The sequence below is a fragment of the Oncorhynchus mykiss genome, chromosome 24 (genome assembly GCF_013265735.2).
Source record: "Oncorhynchus mykiss isolate Arlee chromosome 24, USDA_OmykA_1.1, whole genome shotgun sequence".
Lineage (NCBI taxonomy): Eukaryota > Metazoa > Chordata > Actinopteri > Salmoniformes > Salmonidae > Oncorhynchus > Oncorhynchus mykiss.
In genome coordinates this window covers 4424159-4444957 of record NC_048588.1, presented here as the reverse complement: position 1 = coordinate 4444957, position 20799 = coordinate 4424159, and the positions used below count along the sequence as shown (strand labels likewise).

General features: G+C 50.4%; 1 protein-coding gene across 6 annotated transcripts in view; it reads left to right on the top strand.

Moving 5' to 3' along the window:
* The window catches only part of LOC110503487 (Down syndrome cell adhesion molecule-like protein 1 homolog), a 296025-nt gene that overhangs the window by 192920 nt on the left and 82306 nt on the right, over positions 1-20799 (top strand). For 5 of the 6 annotated variants that reach the window (XM_036961298.1, XM_036961296.1, XM_036961297.1 and 2 more), the window contains exons 7-18: positions 34-333; positions 3176-3318; positions 3638-3767; positions 5801-6079; positions 6170-6289; positions 6431-6607; positions 14517-14722; positions 15049-15145; positions 15641-15769; positions 16080-16247; positions 16367-16437; positions 16637-16877. In XM_036961298.1, coding sequence (XP_036817193.1) covers positions 34-333; positions 3176-3318; positions 3638-3767; positions 5801-6079; positions 6170-6289; positions 6431-6607; positions 14517-14722; positions 15049-15145; positions 15641-15769; positions 16080-16247; positions 16367-16437; positions 16637-16877 — 2061 coding nt within the window. Of the gene's footprint in view, positions 1-33; positions 334-3175; positions 3319-3637; positions 3768-5800; positions 6080-6169; positions 6290-6430; positions 6608-14516; positions 14723-15048; positions 15146-15640; positions 15770-16079; positions 16248-16366; positions 16438-16636; positions 16878-20799 lie in introns of those variants that run through there. The other variant, XR_005039325.1, reaches the window with a different exon arrangement.

Sequence of the window (20799 nt, the reverse complement as noted above, 5' to 3'; positions counted from 1 at the left end):
GCATCTCCCCCCTCTCCACCTCTTCTTCCTCAGATGGTACGCCCCGTATCGTGTCCTCCTTCAGTGAGCGTGTGGTGGTCCCGGGGGAACCCTTCTCCCTCATGTGCGCTGCCAAAGGTGCCCCTCCCCCCACCATCACCTGGACTCTGGATGACGAGGCTGTGGCCAGGGACCCGTCCCGGGTGAGGGCCAGCCAGTACACGCTGTCGGACGGCTCCACCGTGTCCCACGTCAACGTCAGCAGCCCGGAGATCCGCGACGGAGGGGTGTATCGCTGCGCCGCACGCAACTCGGCCGGTAGCGCCGAGTACCAAGCGCGCATAAACGTAAGAGGTGCCTGTCTACTTTTCAATATCAGCCATAGGGTTCTAATACCCGCCCTCCCAAACCCCCTTACCTTTACCCCTCCTTTCCCCTCTTCTCCTCGCCTACTCTACATTCCTTTTCTCTCTCGCTTTCTCTGTGAATTTGTGTGCCGTGTGTGTGTGCCGTGTGTGTGCTGTGTGTGTGTGTGTGTGTGTGTGTGTGTGTGCCGTGTGTGTGTGGGTGCCGCGTGTGTGCCGTGTGTGTATGTATGTGTGTGTGTGTGCTACTCGTTTGTCCCCATGCCTTCATTTGTTCTTTCCAAATATCTGTTTTTCAACTCTCGCCAGTTCTCTATCAGTCTTTGTTCTTCCAGCCCATATGTTTGTCTGTCACTGTCTCGCTCTGTCCCTCCCCTCTCTCTACTCGCTCTCTCACACTCTCTCTATTACAAACACACACACACACACACACACACACACACACACACACACAGTTTGAGTGTCAAAGCCAGCAGAGTGAACAGGGTATTCCTCCAGAAAGAAAGAGACAGAGAGGGACAACCATGGCAGCCACAGTCTGACAGAGAGGGAGGGAGAGTGGGAGAGTTAGAGCGAGCGAGTGAGAGAGAGAGAGGGGGGGATAAAGAGAGTAGTGAAGACTGAAAGATAGGGGGGTTACAACAGGGTGTGAGATGGAGGGAGTAGATGGAGGATAGCAGGGGACAGAGAGAGAGAAAGAGAGAGAGAGAGAGAGAGAGAGGTACGCAGAGAGGTGGAGACAGATGGTGAGGGACAGAGGGAGAACGGAGGAGAGGAGAGGGTGAGAAGAGGAGAGGAGAGCCACGTCTCATCTGAGCGTGTGTCAGAGGGGTGATGGGGAGCAGTGATGACAGGCCTGGTGATGTCACTGTCACCACGGTGATCGTCGGGGACAACATGGCCAGAGCGGCACTGATGGCCTGAGCCGTGTCACTCTCCACCTCTCCCTCCCTTCTGTCTCCATTTCTTCCTTCTCTCTCTCCCTCTCTCCATCTCTCTCTCCCTCTCTCCTTCTCTCTCTCCCTCTCTCCTTCTCTCTCTCCCTCTCTCCTTCTCTCTCTCCCTCTCTCCTTCTCTCTCTCCCTCTCTCCATCTCTCTCTCCCTCTCTCCATCTCTCTCTCCCTCTCTCCATCTCTCTCTCCCTCTCTCCTTCTCTCTCTCCCTCTCTCCATCTCTCTCTCCCTCTCTCCATCTCTCTATCCCTCTCTCCATCTCTCTCTCCCTCTCTCCATCTCTCTCAGTAAGAGGCTCAGTTATGACACGTGTGTCTGTTCCAAGGAGACATGCCAGAATGCTACATTGGAGTGAGAACGAGTTGTTGCCAGGGACTCTCAAACCCAGCAGTAACACACACTCTGCTAGCAGTAACACGCTCTCTGCTAGCAGTGACACGCACTCTGCTAGCAGTAACACGCACTCTGCTAGCAGTAACACGCACTCTGCTAGCAGTAACACGCACTCTGCTAGCAGTAACACGCACTCTGCTAGCAGTAACACGCACTCTGCTAGCAGTAACACGCACTCTGCTAGCAGTAACACGCACTCTGCTAGCAGTAACACGCACTCTGCTAGCAGTAACACGCACTCTGCTAGCACACTCATACTGATCCACATACGATGATACACTCGATCGTAGTAACTTACACTAAAACAAAAGTACCCCCCCACCCACACACACGCACACTTTCAACAGAAACTCACTCAATATTGACTGACAGATGATACACTCAAATTGCGATAGCAAAAACCAAACTGCACTTTCACACATACACACAGACTTACACACATTTGAATGTGTGTGTGTGTGTGTGTAAGAGACCCAACACACTGAGAGAGACAGAGAGGGGGAGAGAGAGAGAGAGAGAGAGAGAGAGAGACAGAAGAGACAGAGGCAGAGGTTAAGTGTTAATATTTCAGTAACACTATATTAGTGTACTCGTACCAAATAAAGCCAACACTCTCCCGATGAATGCATCCCACCTCACTTTCTCTCCAGTCTGTCATCCCTCCATCTCTGTGTCACCATCCACCTGTTTGCCTCTCACCATAAGGCCCTCTCTGGGTCTTCTAGCCCTGTTGCCCATGGCAACATACCCATCATGCCTTGTGTTTCCTCTTTCATTCTCTCCGCCATCCTCAAACTGACTGTGGATGCATCCCAACTGGCCCTCTATTCCCTATACAATGTGCTACTTTTGACCAGAGACTACAGGGTGCCATTTGGTACCCAGCCTGTGTCGATACAGATGTAGGATCATAATTGGATCAGTCTTCTGTTGCTGAGAAATGTCCACTCAACGGGAAATGCAAGCTTGTGATGTACTCAAGGCTTAGAAAGGCTTCTAGCATGTACTTCTATGGGAAGACTACAAATTGTAATTAATCTAGAAGCTAAAATCACCTAGGATGCCCTAAGATAGTCAGGATATTGCAACTGAAATGCGTTACAAAAATTACGTAGGTTTTATTCACATCAAAACACTGGAAATAAACACACGTGCACGCACGCACACACTCACACACACATAGATTAGATTGAAATGGGACAGGGCATTCTAACCCCCTATCCATCCATACCCCCTACCCCCTATCCTTTCCTCCCCTCTTTCCCTCCCTCTCTTTTCTCCACAACCTCATCTGATGATCTCCCTCTTTCCCCCCTCTTTCTCTTCACTACCCTCTGACTACCCCATATCTCTCCCTCTCTCCCATTCTCTCTCTCTCTCTCTCTCTCTCTCTCGCTCTCTCTCTCTCTCTCTCTCTCTCTCTCTCTCTCTCTCTCTCTCTCTCGATCTCTCTCTCGCTCTCTCTCTCTCTCTCTCTCTCTCAGGGTCTCCCAGGATCAGGGATATGCGTAACATCACGGCGGTGGCTGGGAGGAACACCTTTATAAACTGCCGCGTGATTGGCTATCCCTACTACTCAATCAAGTGGTACAAGGAGGGACTTCTGCTGCCCGACAACCATCGTCAGGTGGGTTCATTTTTGTACAAAAACCAGAGCAACAAGAAAAAAACCTAACTAACAACAACAATATTCACCTCCACATCTTGCTACATGTACAAACCCATGAAATAACCCAAACTGCACTCTATTCACTTCACAATGCTTCTTGGCCAGAGCCCTGTAGACCTTGGTAAAAAAGTAGTGTACTATATTAGGAGTTGGGGGCCATTTGCGATGCTGTCCACCGTACAAATCAAGTGCCTATGTAAACTATTAAAGTGCTAGTATTCCCATGGTCAGGGAATCTTAATCTTGATCTTGATCTTGATCTTGATCTTGATCTCAGGTGGTGTATGAGAACGGTACTCTGAAGCTAAGTGACGTTCAGAAGGTCTTGGACGAGGGGGCGTACCTCTGCAGCGTGCTCATCCAACCACAGATCTTCATCAGCCAGACCGTCTACGTCCAGGTCAAAGGTCAGAGGTCACTTGCTCTACAGGAAGTGGGGTGGGTTGGTAGTTTACGTGTGTGTTCAGTTGTAGGACAAGTGTCGCTCTGTATGCTTGTGTCTGTCTGTGTGTACTGGAAGCGTTGCCTGTGAGTGAGTGAGTTTGTGTTCGAATGAATGTGTGGGAGAACGTGGGAGTGAAAGAGAGAGTGAGAGAGTGAGAGAAAGAGAGAAAGAGAGAGAGAGAGAGAGTGCACGCGTTGCCTCTAATAACCTCTGATTAAGAGCCTGAAGTGGCCTCCTGCACCCTCTCAACCACTCAGCAATTACACAATGCAAGAGTGCTATTGTGCTGATATTTATTTATTTATGTGTGTGTGTGTGTGTGTGTGTGTGTGTGTGTGTGTGTGTGTGTGTGTGTGTGTGTGTGTGTGTGTGCGCCTGCGTGTGTCAGAGCAAAGGGTTAAGACTGTACTGCTTGTGTGTTACCTGTTTTATGGTGTGTTGATGAGGTTGAATGTGTGCTTGTCAACAGGAAGACTGAAGGGTGTGTCATCTGATGTGTGTGTGTGTGTGTGTTTATGTGTGTGTGTGTGTGTTTGCGTCTCGTCATTTCTCTGATTTAATTAGATTAATTTTAACGAGGCCCAAATTAAATCCCCCAGATGTCTCAGCTCGACGTCCCCCCCTCCAATTTCTTGCCCCCCCCTCCTACTGTGGTCACCATGGCAACGCCATTCTTCCCCCTGCCGATTGGGCCCTAATTAGAGCAGCTATTATGGGCTGGAGAGGAGAGGAGAGGGTTGGGGAGCCGGGGAGACGCTGGATTCCAGGATTAGACTGACTGGAGATCACAGGGAAGGTTACTCACCATAAACTACCAACCAGCCCACCACCCAGTCTGAATCAGTCTGAAATCTCTCTCTCTCTCTCTCTCTCTCTCTCTACCTCTCTCTCTCTCTACCTCTCTCTCTCTCTACCTCCCTCTCTCTCTACCTCTCTCTCTCTCTACCTCTCTCTCTCTCTCTACCTCTCTCTTTCTCTACCTCTCTCTCTCTACCTCTCTCTATCTCTACCTCTCTCTCTCTCTACCTCTCTCTCTCTACCTCTCTCTCTACCTCTCTCCCTCTCTCTCTACCTCTCTCTCTCTCTACCTCTCTCTCTCTCTCTACCTCTCTCTCTCTCTCTCTCTCTACCTCTCTCTCTCTCTCTACCTCTCTCTCTCTCTCTACCTCTCTCTCTACCTCTCTCTCTCTCTCTCTCTACCTCTCTCTCTCTACCTCTCTACCTCTCTCTCTACCTCTCTACCTCTATCTCTCTCTCTCTCTACCTCTACCTCTACCTCTCTCTCTCTCTCTCTCTCTACCTCTCTACCTCTCTCTACCTCTCTCTACCTCTCTCTCTCTCTCTCTACCTCTACCTCTCTACCTCTCTCACCTCTCTCTCTCTCTCTCTCTCTACCTCTCTCTCTCTACCTCTCTCTCTCTCTACATCTCTCTCTCTACCTCTCTCTACCTCTCTCTACCTCTCTCTCTCTACCTCTCTCGCTCTCTACCTCTCTCTCTCTCTACCTCTCTCTCTACCTCTACCTCTCTCTCGCTACCTCTCTCTCTCTCTACCTCTCTCTCTCTACCTCTCTCTCTCTCTACCTCTCTCTCTCTCTACCTCTGTCTCTCTCTACCTCTCCCTCTCTTTCTACCTCTCTCTCCCTCTCTACCTCTCCCTCTCTCTCTACCTCTCTCTCTCTACCTCTCTCTCTCTCTCTCTACCTCTCTCTCTCTCTCTCTCTCTCTCTCTACCTCTCTCTCTCTCTCTACCTCTCTCTCTCTCTACCTCTCTACCTCTCTCTCTATCTCTCTCTCTCTCTACCTCTACCTCTCTCTCTCTCTCTCTCTCTCTCTCTCTCTACCTCTCTCTACCTCTCTACCTCTCTCTACCTCTCTCTCTCTCTCTCTCTCTCTCTCTCTCTCTCTCTCTCTACCTCTCTCTCTCATATATATGTATCTCCTTTCCCTCTCCTCTTATTCTATCTCTCTCTCCCTCCTGTTTTCCGTCTCTCAGTGCCCCCTCTGATCCAACCCTTTGACTTCCCCCCCACCTCCATTGGGAAGCTCATGTACATCGCCTGCGTGGTGTCATCTGGCGACATGCCCATCCACATCACCTGGCGTAAGGACGGCCAGGAGGTCGCGCCCTCGTCCGGCGTCAACATCGAGACCAAGGAGTACATGAGCTCGCTGCAGATCGGCAAGGTGTCGCTCAAGCACAACGGCAACTACACCTGCATCGCTAGCAACGACGCCGCCACCGTCAGCTCTGAGAGGCAGCTCACTGTCACAGGTGAGACAGGGACGGTTGACAGACAGACAGACAGACAGACAGACCCGCCGTCACGCTCCAAGTTTAATCTTCTCCCTCCCCTCCCTACAGTGCCTCCTCAGTTTGTGGTCCAGCCCAATAACCAGGACGGGATCTACGGCAAGGCGGGGGTCCTCAACTGCTCCGTGGACGGATACCCGCCTCCCAAAGTCATGTGGAAGCACGCCAAAGGTACCCATCCCCACCGGTCGATTTACGGCATTTGCCAGTACTGTTCACTCTAGCCATGTATATATAATATAGCTGGTATATGACCTTGATAATCACAGGGGAATCACCCGGTGAAACCCACTCCCCTCAACCCCTCCGTAGGTATAGGGAACCCCCAGCAGTACCACCCAGTGCCTCTGACCGGTCGGATCCAGATCATGGGGAACGGCTCCCTGCTGATTCGTCACGTCCTGGAGGAGGACCGGGGCTACTACCTCTGTCAGGCCTCCAACGGCGTGGGCTCCGACATCAGCAAGAGCATGGTCCTGACGGTCAAGAGTGAGTCTGACCCGCAAGCTTGACCACACACTCTAAACCACACACACATACTGGGTGGGCTCCGACATCAGCAAGAGCATGGTCCAGACGGTCAAGAGTGAGTCTGACCCGCAAGCTTGACCACACACTCTAAACCACACACACATACTGGGTGGGCTCCGACATCAGCAAGAGCATGGTCCAGACGGTCAGGAGTGAGTCTGACCCGCAAGCTTAACCACACACACATACTGGGTGGGCTCCGACATCAGCTAGAGCATGGTCCTGACGGTCAGGAGTGAGTCTGACCCGTAAGCTTAACCACACACACATACTGGGTGGGCTCCGACATCAGCTAGAGCATGGTCCTGACGGTCAGGAGTGAGTCTGACCCGCAAGCTTAACCACACACACATACTGGGTGGGCTCCGACATCAGCAAGAGCATGGTCCTGACGGTCAGGAGTGAGTCTGACTCGCAAGCTTAACCACACACACATACTGGGTGGGCTCCGACATCAGCAAGAGCATGGTCCTGACGGTCAGGAGTGAGTCTGACCCGCAACTGGAGCACGGCCACACTTTCCCAACCACACACGAGGGCGAAAGTTAGCCTAGCGGTAACACCGTCGGGCCAGTAAACGAAAGGTCGCTTCGTTCGAATACCTGAGCCGACAAGGTGAACGATCTGTAAACGTGCCCTTGGGCGAGGCACTTAATCCTCGTTTGGCCCAGGAGTGCTGAACTACTAAGGCTGACCGTATAAAGGAACACATTCGACCGCACCTACCTGGTTTATGTGGCAGTAAAAACACACCACGCTCTCAACCACACACGTGCTGGGCGAGTTTGACCAGCAAGCTGACCACGCAGTGAGGAACATAAACAAGGTACTTGGACACTTATCAAAGAAAATGAGTTAATAAAACTAAGGATTGTTACTCCTCTGGGTTCAACAAAGGGGTTTATTTGTTTTAGCTTCATTTAACCAGGCAAGTCAGTTAAGAACAAATTCTTATTTTACAATGACGCCCTACCCCCGGCCAAACTGTACGCCGCCCTATGGATTCGAACCAGGGACTGTAGTGACGCCGTGTTGGGGAACACTCTGCTGGAGAACACTGTGCTGGGGAACACTCTGTTGGGGAACACTGTGCTGGGGAACACTCTGCTGGGGAACACTGTGAGCCTAGTGTATCAGTCTTCTTCTTCTGCTCTCTCGCTCTCTCGGCATTCAGCTGGCTATACTGACGCACAGAGTGAGAGTGACCGTGGACAGACAGATGATACAGGAGAGGAGAGGAGAGGAGAGGAGAGGAGAGGAGAGGAGAGGAGAGGAGAGGAGAGGAGAGAGAGGGAGAGGGAGAAGGAGAGAGAGGAGAGAGAGAGAGAGAGAGAGAGAGAGATTGATTTTATGACTGTAGGGATCAGTCTTCAAAAAACACTTTGTCTTTAATCATTATCTGCAATCAATCTGTCCAACCTGCACTGGCCTTCAGTGACTTTAGCATCTACAAACACACACACTCACACACCTTTGCCTCGTGGTGTTGATAAACTGCTCTTGCCGTGTATGTTAGCCTCTGAGGCCTCTGGCCTGTGTCTAGCCATAAATAGCAGACTGTCCTCCTGCAGCAACTTTACAGGCAGCAGAGAGGTTTCCCACTCACTCACTACCTGACTTTATCTTGCGCTCACTCGTTGTTGCTCTAGCTCTCTCCTCTCCTTCGCTCACTTGCTGTGTATGTGTCTCACTCTGTCTCTCTGTCTCTCTCTCTCTCTCTCTCGGTCTGAGACGGTGTTAGTGTTATTGATTGAACCGTTCCTCTCCTCTGCCTCCCTCAATTCTGTCCGTTTCACTCGGCAGAGAGAGGGAGGAAAGGAGAGAGGGAAGGATGAATAAGTGATGAAAACAAAACAGCGGATCTCCCCTCAGATCGATTGTGTGTGTGTGCATGCACGTGTATGTGTGAGTGTGAGTGTGAGTGTGTGTGTGTGTGCGTGTGAGAGAGGAGTAAGGGAGGAGCTGAAGAAGATGTTGTGTGAGTGATTGAAGAGGTGGGGAGGAGGATAGATAGAGTGAATACCCTTCTGGGTGCTCATTCATACAGTCCCCGTCAAACAATACGAGAAAAGAAGGTGTGCAGTTCTTAACATTGGCCATAGGTCTACTTTACTGGAATGCTACTTTTTTTATTTTATTTAGCCAGGTAGGCTAGTTGAGAACAAGTTCTCATTTACAACTGCGACCTGGCCAAGATAAAGCATAGCAGTGTGAATACATTGTGTGCAAAAGGCATGAGGAGGTAGGCGAATAATTACAATTTTGCAGATTAACACTGGAGTGATAAATGATCAGATGGTCATGTGCAGGTAGAGATACTGGTGTGCAAAATAGCAGAAAAGTAAATAAATAAAAACAGTATGGGGATGAGGTAGGTAAATTGGGTGGGCTATTTACCGATGGACTATGTACAGCTGCAAAGATTGTTTAGCTGCTCAGATAGCAGATGTTTAAAGTTGTTGAGGGAGATAAAAGTCTCCAACTTCAACGATTTTTGTCATTCGTTCCAGTCACAGGCAGCAGAGAACTGGAAGGAAAGGCGGCCGAATGAGGCGTTGGCTTTAGGGATGAACAGTGAGATAAACCTGCTGGAGCGCGTGCTATGGGTGGGTGTTGCCATCGTGACCAGTGAACTGAGATAAGGCGGAGCTTTACCTAGCATGAACTTGTAGATGACCTGGAGCCAGTGGGTCTGGCGACGAATATGTAGTGAGGGCCAGCCGACTAGAGCATACAGGTCGCAGTGGTGGGTGGTATAAGGTGCTTTAGTAACAAAGCGGATGGCACTGTGATAAACTGCATCCAGTTTGCTGAGTAGAGTATTGGAAGCCATTTTGTAGATGACATCGCCGAAGTCAAGTATCGGTAGGATAGTCAGTTTTACTAGGGTAAGTTTGGCGGCGTGAGTGAAGGAGGCTTTGTTGCGAAATAGAAAGCCGATTCTAGATTTGATTTTGGATTGGAGATGTTTGATATGAGTCTGGAAGGAGAGTTTACAGTCTAGCCAGACACCTAGGTACTTATAGATGTCCACATATTCTAGGTCGGAACCATCCAGGGTGGTGATGCTAGTCGGGCGTGCGGGTGCAGGCAGCGAACGGTTGAAAAGCATGCATTTGGTTTTACTAGCATTTAAGAGCAGTTGGAGGCCATGTTGTATGGCATTGAAGCTCGTTTGGAGGTTAGATAGCACAGTGTCCAAGGAAGGGCCAGAAGTATACAGAATGGTTTCGTCTGCGTAGAGGTGGATCAGGGAATCGCCCGCAGCAAGAGCAACATCATTGATATATACAGAGAAAAGAGTCGGCCCGAGAATTGAAACCTGTGGCACCCCCATGGAGACTGCCAGAGGACCGGACAACATGCCCTCCGATTTGACACACTGAACTCTGTCTGCAAAGTAGTTGGAGAACCAGGCAAGGCAGTCATTAGAAAAACCGAGGCTACTGAGTCTGCCGATTAAGAATATGGTGATTGACAGAGTCGAAAGCCTTGGCCAGGTCGATGAAGACGGCTGCACAGTACTGTCTTTTATCAATGGCGGTTATGTTATCGTTTAGTACCTTTAGCATGGCTGAGGGGCACCCGTGACCGGCTCGGAAACTAGATTGCACAGCGGAGAAGGTACGGTGGGATTCGAGATGGTCAGTGATCTGTTTGTTGACTTGGCTTTCGAAGACCTTAGATAGGCAGGGCAGGATGGATATAGGTCTGTAACAGTTTGGGTCCAGGGTGTCTCCCTGGGGATGACCGCGGCAGCTTTCCAGATGATATGAAAGAGAGGTTGAACAGGCTGGTAATAGGGGTTGCGACAATAGGGGTTGCGACAATGGCGGCGGATAGTTTCAGAAATAGAGGGTCCAGATTGTCAAGCCCAGCTGTGCTGTTGGCCGAGGTTGGAGTAGCCAGAAGGAAGGCATGGCCAACCGTTGAGAAATGCTTGGTGAAGTTTTCGATTATCATGGATTTATCGGTGGTGACCGTATTACCTAGCCTCAGTGCAGTGGGCAGCTGGGAGGAGGTGCTCTTGTTCTCCATGGACTTTACAGTGTCCCAGAACTTTTGGGAGTTAGAGCTACAGGATACAAATTTCTGCTTGAAAAAGCTGGCCTTTCCTGACTGACTGAGTGTATTGGTTCCTGACTTCCCTGAACAGTTGCATATCGCGGGGACTATTCGATGCTATTGCAGTCCGCCACAAAATGTTTTTGTGCTGGTCGAGGGCAGTCAGGTCTGGAGTGAACCAGGGGCTATATCTGTTCTTAGTTCTGCATTTTTTGAACGTAGCATACTTATCTAAGATGGTGAAGAAGTTACTTTTAAAGAATGACCAGGCATCCTCAACTGACAGGATGAGGTCAATATCCTTCCAGGATACCCGGGCCAGGTCGATTAGAAAGGCCTGCTCGCAGAAGTGTTTTAGGGAGCGTTTGACAGTGATGAGGGGTGGTCGTTTGACTGCGGATACTGGCAATGAGGCAGTTATCGCAGAGATCCTGATTGAAGACAGCGGGGGTGTATTTGGAGGGCCAGTTGGTCAGGATAACGTCTATGAGGGTGCCCTTGCTTACAGATTTAGGGCTGTACCTGGTGGGTTCCTTGATGATTTGTGTGAGATTGAGGGCATCTAGCTTAGATTGTAGGACTGCCGGGGTGTTAAGCATATCCCAGTTTAGTTCACCTAACAGAACAAACTCTGAAGCTAGATGGGGGGCGATCAATTAGCAAATGGTGTCCAGGGCACAGTTAGGAGCTGAGGGGGTCGGTAGCAGGCGGCAACAGTGAGAGAATTATTTCTGGAGAGATTAATTTTTTAAATTAGAAGTTCAAACTGTTTGGGTATGGACCTGGAAAGTATGACATTACTTTGCAGGCTATCTCTGCAGTAGACTGCAACTCCTCCCCTTTTGGCAGTTGTATCTTGACAGAAAATGTTATAGTTGGGTATGGAAATCTCAGAATTTTTGGTGGCCTTCCTGAGCCAGGATTCAGACACAGCAAGGACATCAGGGTTGGCAGAGTGTGCTAAAGCAGTGAGTAAAATTAACTTAGGGAGGAGGCTTCTGATGTTGACATGCATGAAACCAAGGCTTTTTCGATCACAGAAGTCAACAAATGAGGGTGCCTGCGGACATGCAGGGCAGAGGAGGAGTAGGATGAGGGTGCAGCTAAAGGCTATCAAAACTGGTCACCTAGAGCGTTGGGGACAAAGAATAAAAGGAGAAGATTTTGGGGCGTGGTAGAATATATTCAGGGCATAATGCGCAGACAGGGGTATGGTGGGGTGCGGGTACAGCAGAGGTAAGCCCAGGCACTGTGTGATGATAAGAGAGGTTGTATCTCTGGACATGCTGGTTGTAATGGGTGAGGTCACTGCATGTGTGGGAGGTGGGACAAAGGAGGTATCAGAGGTATGAAGAGTGGAACTAGGGGGTCCATTGTAAACTAAAACAATGATAACTAACCTGAACAACAGTATACAAGGCATATTGAAATTTGAGAGAGACATACAGCGAGGCATAAAGTAATTGCAGGTGTTGATTGGGAGAGCTAGCTAAAACAACAGGTGAGACAACAACAGCCAATCAGCTAACACAACAACAGCAGGTAAAATGGTGATGACTAGGCAGAGAGGGTCGGATTAACTACACACAGAGCCAGAGTTCGCGGCTGGGGCCGACAAATAAAAAATAAATAAACAGAATGGAGTACCGTGATTAATGGACAGTCCAGCAGGCATCAGCTATGTAGCCAAGTGATCATAGTGTCCAGGGGGCAGCAGTAGATGGAACAGGGGAGCTCCACTACGCTAGCGACACAGCGTTTAAAGTTAGTAGCGTCTGCTCCGACGGAGGCCGGATGAAGGCACAGCGGATGGAATATTCGTTGGCAAACCAGTCGTGTTGGTGCGGCGGGGTGCCGTGTCGACAGAGAATCCAAGCCAGATGGCGAAAGAGGTATTGTGGAATTTACTTTGCCAGCCGGGAGATGTGCCTGGCTCACGGCTAACTGGTGCTAGCTTCATGGCAGTGGCGTTAGCCACTATATCCAATCGGTAGCAGCGGTGATCCGGTGCCAAGGTCCAGAGTTTACAGCAAGGATCCGGTGGAGTTTTGGGCTCTAGCCGTGTATGAGTGTGGTTCGGGTGAACAGCTGAGTAGGCCGGGAGGTGGGCCTCAGGTAATAGCTTCGGTACTAGGTGCCACGGTGAGTGAAAGCTAGCTGTGAAGTAGTGGTCCAGGGATTATGGCAGGAATCCGGCGTTGTTGTGGAGAGACAGTCCGATATCGGTAGACAAGCGATATTGGTAGACAGGCGAGTATTATACAGGCTAAAAACAGGGCTGGTATCTGTGCAGAAGGTAAAAGCCGCTAGCAGTGGCTAACAATGACTAAATAGCTTGTAGCTAATTAGCTGGTTAGCTTCTGGAGATTCTTGAATGTGTTCTAAAATTGAAAATAATAGCGATTCCGTATCACATTGGGTGAGGCAGGTTACCGGAAGGTATAATCGAATAAAAAATCGAGAAGAGATTGAAAATAAATGTAAATATATATACAAAAAAATATGAAAAAATACAAAAGTACACGAGAGGACAAAACAAACACGTCTTCACTGCTACGCCATCTTGGAAGCTGCTTTATCGTGCAGAGATACTTTATCGTTTCCCAAAACTATAAACGGCATCTTTAGCGCTAAGATCGTTGTTCCTCCATTGCCTAATGGACTAAAACTTTTACCGCGGTGGGCTAAATCAGGGCCACACAAAGTGATTCTTGGTAGTCTTCAACAAATCTACTTTGAAAGAAAAGTGCACACCTCACACACATGGTTATGGGCTTATAAAAAGAAGACACCTGTACCATGACGGATATTGCATCCAAATATTACATCACAGAAGACTGAATTATAGCAAAACATAGAAACAACAGATTTTAAAAAATATATAATAATTCTAATGCTATTAATGATAAAAGGATGAAAAATATTAGTAACATTCCACTCATGAGGCCATTAGGTCATTGGACTGCAGGAAAATTCGAAAAACCAACTTCTCTGGTTGAAAACATCCTTTGTGGCATCGATATGAGTCCGGGGGAAAAAAGTGTAAATAGGAACATTTTGGTCATGAAGTTAGTCTCGTCCAAAACTGAGATTTGCAAGATATTTTGAAAAAAAAATAAAACAATGTCACGGAATGAAGGGTGCGTGACAGTTTTCCTTGGGTTGGGTTTATTTTCATCCTGCCCACATGCCCACAGCTGGCAGCACCCAAGTAATCGTCAATTTGGAGCGCAGATGCATGTGACCCGATCATAATTCCCAACAATGACCATGGTCAATTTTGTGAGACTTTGGAAATCCCCATGGGTCTAGTTAGGGGCCATCAGTAAATTACACAACGTACATGGGCCAATGTTTTCAAACTTCAAAAGCTCCACATTTCAATGACTGAAAAACTTCAAACCAATGATAAATTGTAGAAATTCATATTCAAACATTGAAAGCATTTAATTCATGGGGAAACTAAAAGGTGTGCAACATGAAAATATTGTCCCATTTACGTTGTGGAATATATTGACGGTCCCTAACTAGCCCCACAGATAGGCTATCCAACGTCAAACCAACGGTGGCACACTGGTCAGCTGAAGCTAATTGGCAAAAGAAGTTGGTTAGATTACTAGTTTCAAGTCAAATCTCATTCTCAGTCGCATGTCCTAATGAGGAGGATTGAGACCGAGGCTAAGATGATCTAACTCACTCTGCCCCTATTTCCCTGTCTGACTCTGTCCCATTATTTCCCCTACTTTCCGCCATCCATCCCTTCATCCCGCCTTCATTCTTCCCTCCCTCGTTCTCTCTCCAGTCCCGGCAATGATCACGTCGCACCCCAACACCACCATGGCCATTAAGGGCCAGATTAAGGAGCTGAACTGCACAGCGAGGGGGGAATGGCCTATCATCATCCGTTGGGAGCGCGGTGACACGGTCATCGACCCCGACCGTAACCCTCGCTACGCCATCACCACCAGCCCCAACGAGAAGAGTGACGAAGTATTGTCTACGCTGAAGGTGAGTCACACACATATACTGTAGACATATACACACACACACACACACACACACACATGAACACACGCACACACAAACACACACACATAAACAGACAGACAGACACACACATAAACACACAGACACATGCACATTCATACTGTAGACACACACACATATACAAACATACACACAATATAGAGGGATAGGACATCAGATATAGCAAATGGAGGAAATGAGATTAGATGAGAGGTGGATTTACAGTGTCTATCTATCGCTCTCTTTCGCTCTCTGACTCTCTCGCTCTGTCTCTTTCTCTTCGTGTGTGTCTGTGTGTGTGTGTGTAGCTGAAGCCAGCAGAGCGTGGTGACTCGGTCTTCTTCTCCTGCCATGCCATCAACTCATATGGAGAGGGCCGGGGCCTCATCCAGCTCACTGTGCAAGGTCAGTGGGTCAGACCACCACACAATCACCTGTGCAAAGTGTTTTGCGATGGAAAATGAAGTTCAGGTAATCATCCCTGTACAACCAGCCTGTTTCCTTCCGTTTGTTGCCGAGTGAATATAGCCCTGTGTGACTAACTGCTTTGTGTGACATGAACCTGGAGAGAGAGAAAATCAATACAGGACCACTTTCTTTCACACTATACTTATGTTCCATTCCCTCTACACGCTTAGAATTTGATTTGCGATCTACAACCTAAAAGGGTGGTTCGGCTGTCCCAATAGGAGAGCCCTTCGAAGAACCCTATTGGTTTTCAGGTAGAACCCTTTTTGGTTCCTTGTAGAACCCTTTCTACATAGGGTTCTACATGGAATTATTCTACCTGGAACTAAAAAGGGCTCTCCTAAGAGTGTATATTTCTCCCTTACGCCTTTACCATTTCCTTTCATCCTCTCCCTCTTTCTCTCCCTCTTTCTCTCCCTCTTTCTCTCTCAGAGCCCCCAGACCCTCCAGAGTTGGAGGTGAGGGAGGTGAAGGATCGGAGTATGAACCTGCGCTGGACCCAGAGATTTGACGGCAACAGCATCATCACCAGCTACGACATTGAGTACAAGAACAAGACAGGTATGCCAGGGGTCAGCGGGGGTTGAACTGGGGATGGACTATTAGTCGGCACTGAGAACATAACTATAACCGACTAATGCATCTTCTCTCTTTGGTGCACACACACACACACACACACACACACACACACACACACACACACACACAAACACACAAACACGCATACACACGCATGATCTGTCTCTCTCTCTCTGTCACACACACACACACACACACACACACACACACACACACACACACACACACACACACACACACACACACACACACACACACTCTCTCGCTCTCTCACACTCACCAACACACGCAGATCCATGGGAGTTGAAGCATGCCACCCGTAAGATCTCTCCCACCAATAACCAGGCCAACATCGTGGATCTACACCCTGCCCAAATCTACAGCATCCGCATGTTCTCCTACAACAAGATCGGACACAGTCAAGCCAGCAAGGAGCTCACCATCAGCACAGAGGAAGCACGTGAGTCCAGCACAATCACACACACAGACACACACACACACACACACACACACAGATATCGATGAGATGACCTTGGATGACCCGAAGAAGAGTGCCTATCTCTCTTTTCCTCCCTCCAGAGCCGGATGGTCCTCCTGTGGAGGTTTTCCTCCTGCCTATGACCTCGCAGAGCATCCGCGTCACCTGGAAGGTAAAACCACCTGTCGATTCAAGATGATCAGAGACATCAAAGCGATGTGAAATGAGACACTCTGAAATTGAACACCTGGAATCACATAAAGATCACACATCTGATCGTGCCGCGTTACATCCCGCCTCTACAATGCAACACAATCAAATGTCGATGCTTTCCTCTTTCCTTCTCTCTTCTCCCTCTCTCCCTCCTCTAGGCCCCCAGAAAGGAGCTTCAGAACGGGGTGATCCGGGGCTACCAAATCGGTTACCGTGAGAACGGGCCGGGCAGTAACGGCCAGTACAGCATTGTGGAGATGAAGGCCACGGGGGACAGCGAGGTGTACACCCTGGACAACCTGAAGAAGTTTGCCCAGTATGGGGTGGTGGTCCAGGCCTTCAACAGGGCCGGCACCGGCCCCTCCAGCTCTGAGATCAACGCTACCACACTGGAAGATGGTAGGGGGACGTGCAACACGCACGCGCAATCCTTTGTCGATGTCCCGATTTATTTTCTTAGCAGGAGCCCTGATGTAGGCGTGTTGGAGTAAAATAGTGTTCTTACACTGTTCATACGAGTCAGACGTTCACAGAGACCGAGATAGAGGGCCAAACATACCTGATCCCCTCTGCCGTTGTCACCCTCCTCACCTCGTCTTTCAACATTCCCGAGTGATTCTTTCCCCTTCGCTATGATTTGTTTTAGATATCTCCCACTTCATCTCTAACCTCTCTCTCGCTCTGTGTCACGCTCTCTCTCTCTCTCTCTCTCTCTCTCTCTCTCGCTCTGTGTCACGCTCTCTCTCTGTCTCACTCTCTCTCTCTCTCTCTCTCTCTCTCTCTCTCTCTCTCTCTCTCTCTCTCTCTCTCTCTCTGTCTCACTCCCCCATCTCTCTCTATCTGCTGCGCTCTCCCTGTCTCACTCCCCCATCTCTCTCTCTCTCTCTCTCTGTCTCACTCCCCCATCTCTCTCTCTGCTGCGCTCTCCCTGTCTCACTCCCCCATCTCTCTCTCTCTCTGCTGCACTCTCTCTCTGTCTCACTCCCCCATCTCTCTCTCTGTCACGCTCTCTCTCTGCCGCACTCCCCCATCTCTCTCGCTCTCTGTCTCACTCTCTCACTCCCCCATCTCTCTCTCTCTCTCTGCCGCTCTCTCTCTGTCTCACTCCCCATCTCACTCTCGCTCTCTGTCTCACTCTCTCACTCCCCCATCTCTCTCTCTCTCTCTGTCTCACTCCCCCATCTCTCTCTCTGTCTCACTCCCCCATCTCACTCTCGCTCTCTGTCTCACTCTCTCACTCCCCCATCTCTCTCTCTCTCTCTATCACGCTCTCTCTCTGTCTCACTCCCCCATCTCTCTCTCTCTACAGCGCTCTCTCTCTGTCTCACTCCCCATCTCTCTCTCTCTGCCGCTCTCTCTCTCTGTCTCACTCCCCCATCTCTCTCTCTCTGCCGCGCTCTCTCTCTGTCTCACTTCCCCATCTCTCTCTCTCTGCTGCGCTCTCCCTGTCTCACTCCCCCATCTCTCTCTCTCTCTCTCTCTCTCTCTCTCTCTCTCTGTCTCACTCCCCCATCTCTCTCTCACTGCTGCGCTCTCCCTGTCTCACTCCCCCATCTCTCTCTCTCTCTGCTGCACTCTCTCTCTGTCTCACTCCCCCATCTCTCTCTCTGCCGCGCTCTCTCTCTGTCTCACTCCCCATCTCACTCTCGCTCTCTGTCTCACTCTCTCACGCCCCCATCTCTCTCTCTCTCTGTCTCACTCCCCCATCTCTCTCTCTCTGTCTCACTCCCCCATCTCACTCTCGCTCTCTGTCTCACTCTCTCACTCCCCCATCTCTCTCTCTCTGTCTCACTCCCCCATCTCTCTCTCTCTCTCTCTCTCTCTCTCTCTCTCTCTCTCTCTCTGTCTCACTCCCCCATCTCTCTCTCTCTCTGCTGCACTCTCTCTCTGTCTCACTCCCCCATCTCTCTCTCTGTCACGCTCTCTCTCTGCCGCACTCCCCCATCTCTCTCGCTCTCTGTCTCACTCTCTCACTCCCCCATCTCTCTCTCTCTCTCTGCCGCTCTCTCTGTCTCACTCCCCATCTCACTCTCGCTCTCTGTCTCACTCTCTCACTCCCCCATCTCTCTCTCTCTCTCTGTCTCACTCCCCCATCTCTCTCTCTGTCTCACTCCCCCATCTCACTCTCGCTCTCTGTCTCACTCTCTCACTCCCCCATCTCTCTCTCTCTCTCTATCACGCTCTCTCTCTGTCTCACTCCCCCATCTCTCTCTCTCTACAGCGCTCTCTCTCTGTCTCACTCCCCATCTCTCTCTCTCTGTCGCTCTCTCTCTCTGTCTCACTCCCCCATCTCTCTCTCTCTGCCGCGCTCTCTCTCTGTCTCACTTCCCCATCTCTCTCTCTCTGCTGCGCTCTCCCTGTCTCACTCCCCCATCTCTCTCTCTCTCTCTCTCTCTCTCTCTCTCTCTCTCTCTCTCTCTCTCTCTCTCTCTCTGTCTCACTCCCCCATCTCTCTCTCTCTGCTGCGCTCTCCCTGTCTCACTCCCCCATCTCTCTCTCTCTCTGCTGCACTCTCTCTCTGTCTCACTCCCCCATCTCTCTCTCTGCCGCGCTCTCTCTCTGTCTCACTCCCCATCTCACTCTCGCTCTCTGTCTCACTCTCTCACTCCCCCATCTCTCTCTCTCTCTGTCTCACTCCCCCATCTCTCTCTCTCTGTCTCACTCCCCCATCTCACTCTCGCTCTCTGTCTCACTCTCTCACTCCCCCATCTCTCTCTCTCTCTGTCTCACTCCCCCATATCTCTCTCTCTCTCTCTCTCTCTCTCTCTCTCTCTCTCTCTCTCTCTCTCTCTGTCTCACTCCCCCATCTCTCTCTCTCTCTGCTGCACTCTCTCTCTGTCTCACTCCCCCATCTCTCTCTCTGTCACGCTCTCTCTCTGCCGCACTCCCCCATCTCTCTCGCTCTCTGTCTCACTCTCTCACTCCCCCATCTCTCTCTCTCTCTCTGCCGCTCTCTCTGTCTCACTCCCCATCTCACTCTCGCTCTCTGTCTCACTCTCTCACTCCCCCATCTCTCTCTCTCTCTCTGTCTCACTCCCCCATCTCTCTCTCTGTCTCACTCCCCCATCTCACTCTCGCTCTCTGTCTCACTCTCTCACTCCCCCATCTCTCTCTCTCTCTCTATCACGCTCTCTCTCTGTCTCACTCCCCCATCTCTCTCTCTCTACAGCGCTCTCTCTCTGTCTCACTCCCCATCTCTCTCTCTCTGCCGCTCTCTCTCTCTGTCTCACTCCCCCATCTCTCTCTCTCTGCCGCGCTCTCTCTCTGTCTCACTTCCCCATCTCTCTCTCTCTGCTGCGCTCTCCCTGTCTCACTCCCCCATCTCTCTCTCTCTCTCTCTCTCTCTCTCTCTCTCTCTCTCTCTCTCTCTCTCTCTCTCTCTCTCTCTCTGTCTCACTCCCCCATCTCTCTCTCTCTGCTGCGCTCTCCCTGTCTCACTCCCCCATCTCTCTCTCTCTCTGCTGCACTCTCTCTCTGTCTCACTCCCCCATCTCTCTCTCTGCCGCGCTCTCTCTCTGTCTCACTCCCCATCTCACTCTCGCTCTCTGTCTCACTCTCTCACTCCCCCATCTCTCTCTCTCTCTGTCTCACTCCCCCATCTCACTCTCGCTCTCTGTCTCACTCTCTCACTCCCCCATCTCTCTCTCTCTCTCTATCACGCTCTCTCTCTGTCTCACTCCCCCATCTCTCTCTCTCTACAGCGCTCTCTCTCTGTCTCACTCCCCATCTCTCTCTCTCTGCCGCTCTCTCTCTCTGTCTCACTCCCCCATCTCTCTCTCTCTGCCGCGCTCTCTCTCTGTCTCACTTCCCCATCTCTCTCTCTCTGCTGCGCTCTCCCTGTCTCACTCCCCCATCTCTCTCTCTCTCTCTCTCTCTCTCTCTCTCTCTCTGTCTCACTCCCCCATCTCTCTCTCACTGCTGCGCTCTCCCTGTCTCACTCCCCCATCTCTCTCTCTCTCTGCTGCACTCTCTCTCTGTCTCACTCCCCCATCTCTCTCTCTGCCGCGCTCTCTCTCTGTCTCACTCCCCATCTCACTCTCGCTCTCTGTCTCACTCTCTCACGCCCCCATCTCTCTCTCTCTCTGTCTCACTCCCCCATCTCTCTCTCTCTGTCTCACTCCCCCATCTCACTCTCGCTCTCTGTCTCACTCTCTCACTCCCCCATCTCTCTCTCTCTGTCTCACTCCCCCATCTCTCTCTCTCTCTCTCTCTCTCTCTCTCTCTCTCTCTCTCTCTCTGTCTCACTCCCCCATCTCTCTCTCTCTCTGCTGCACTCTCTCTCTGTCTCACTCCCCCATCTCTCTCTCTGTCACGCTCTCTC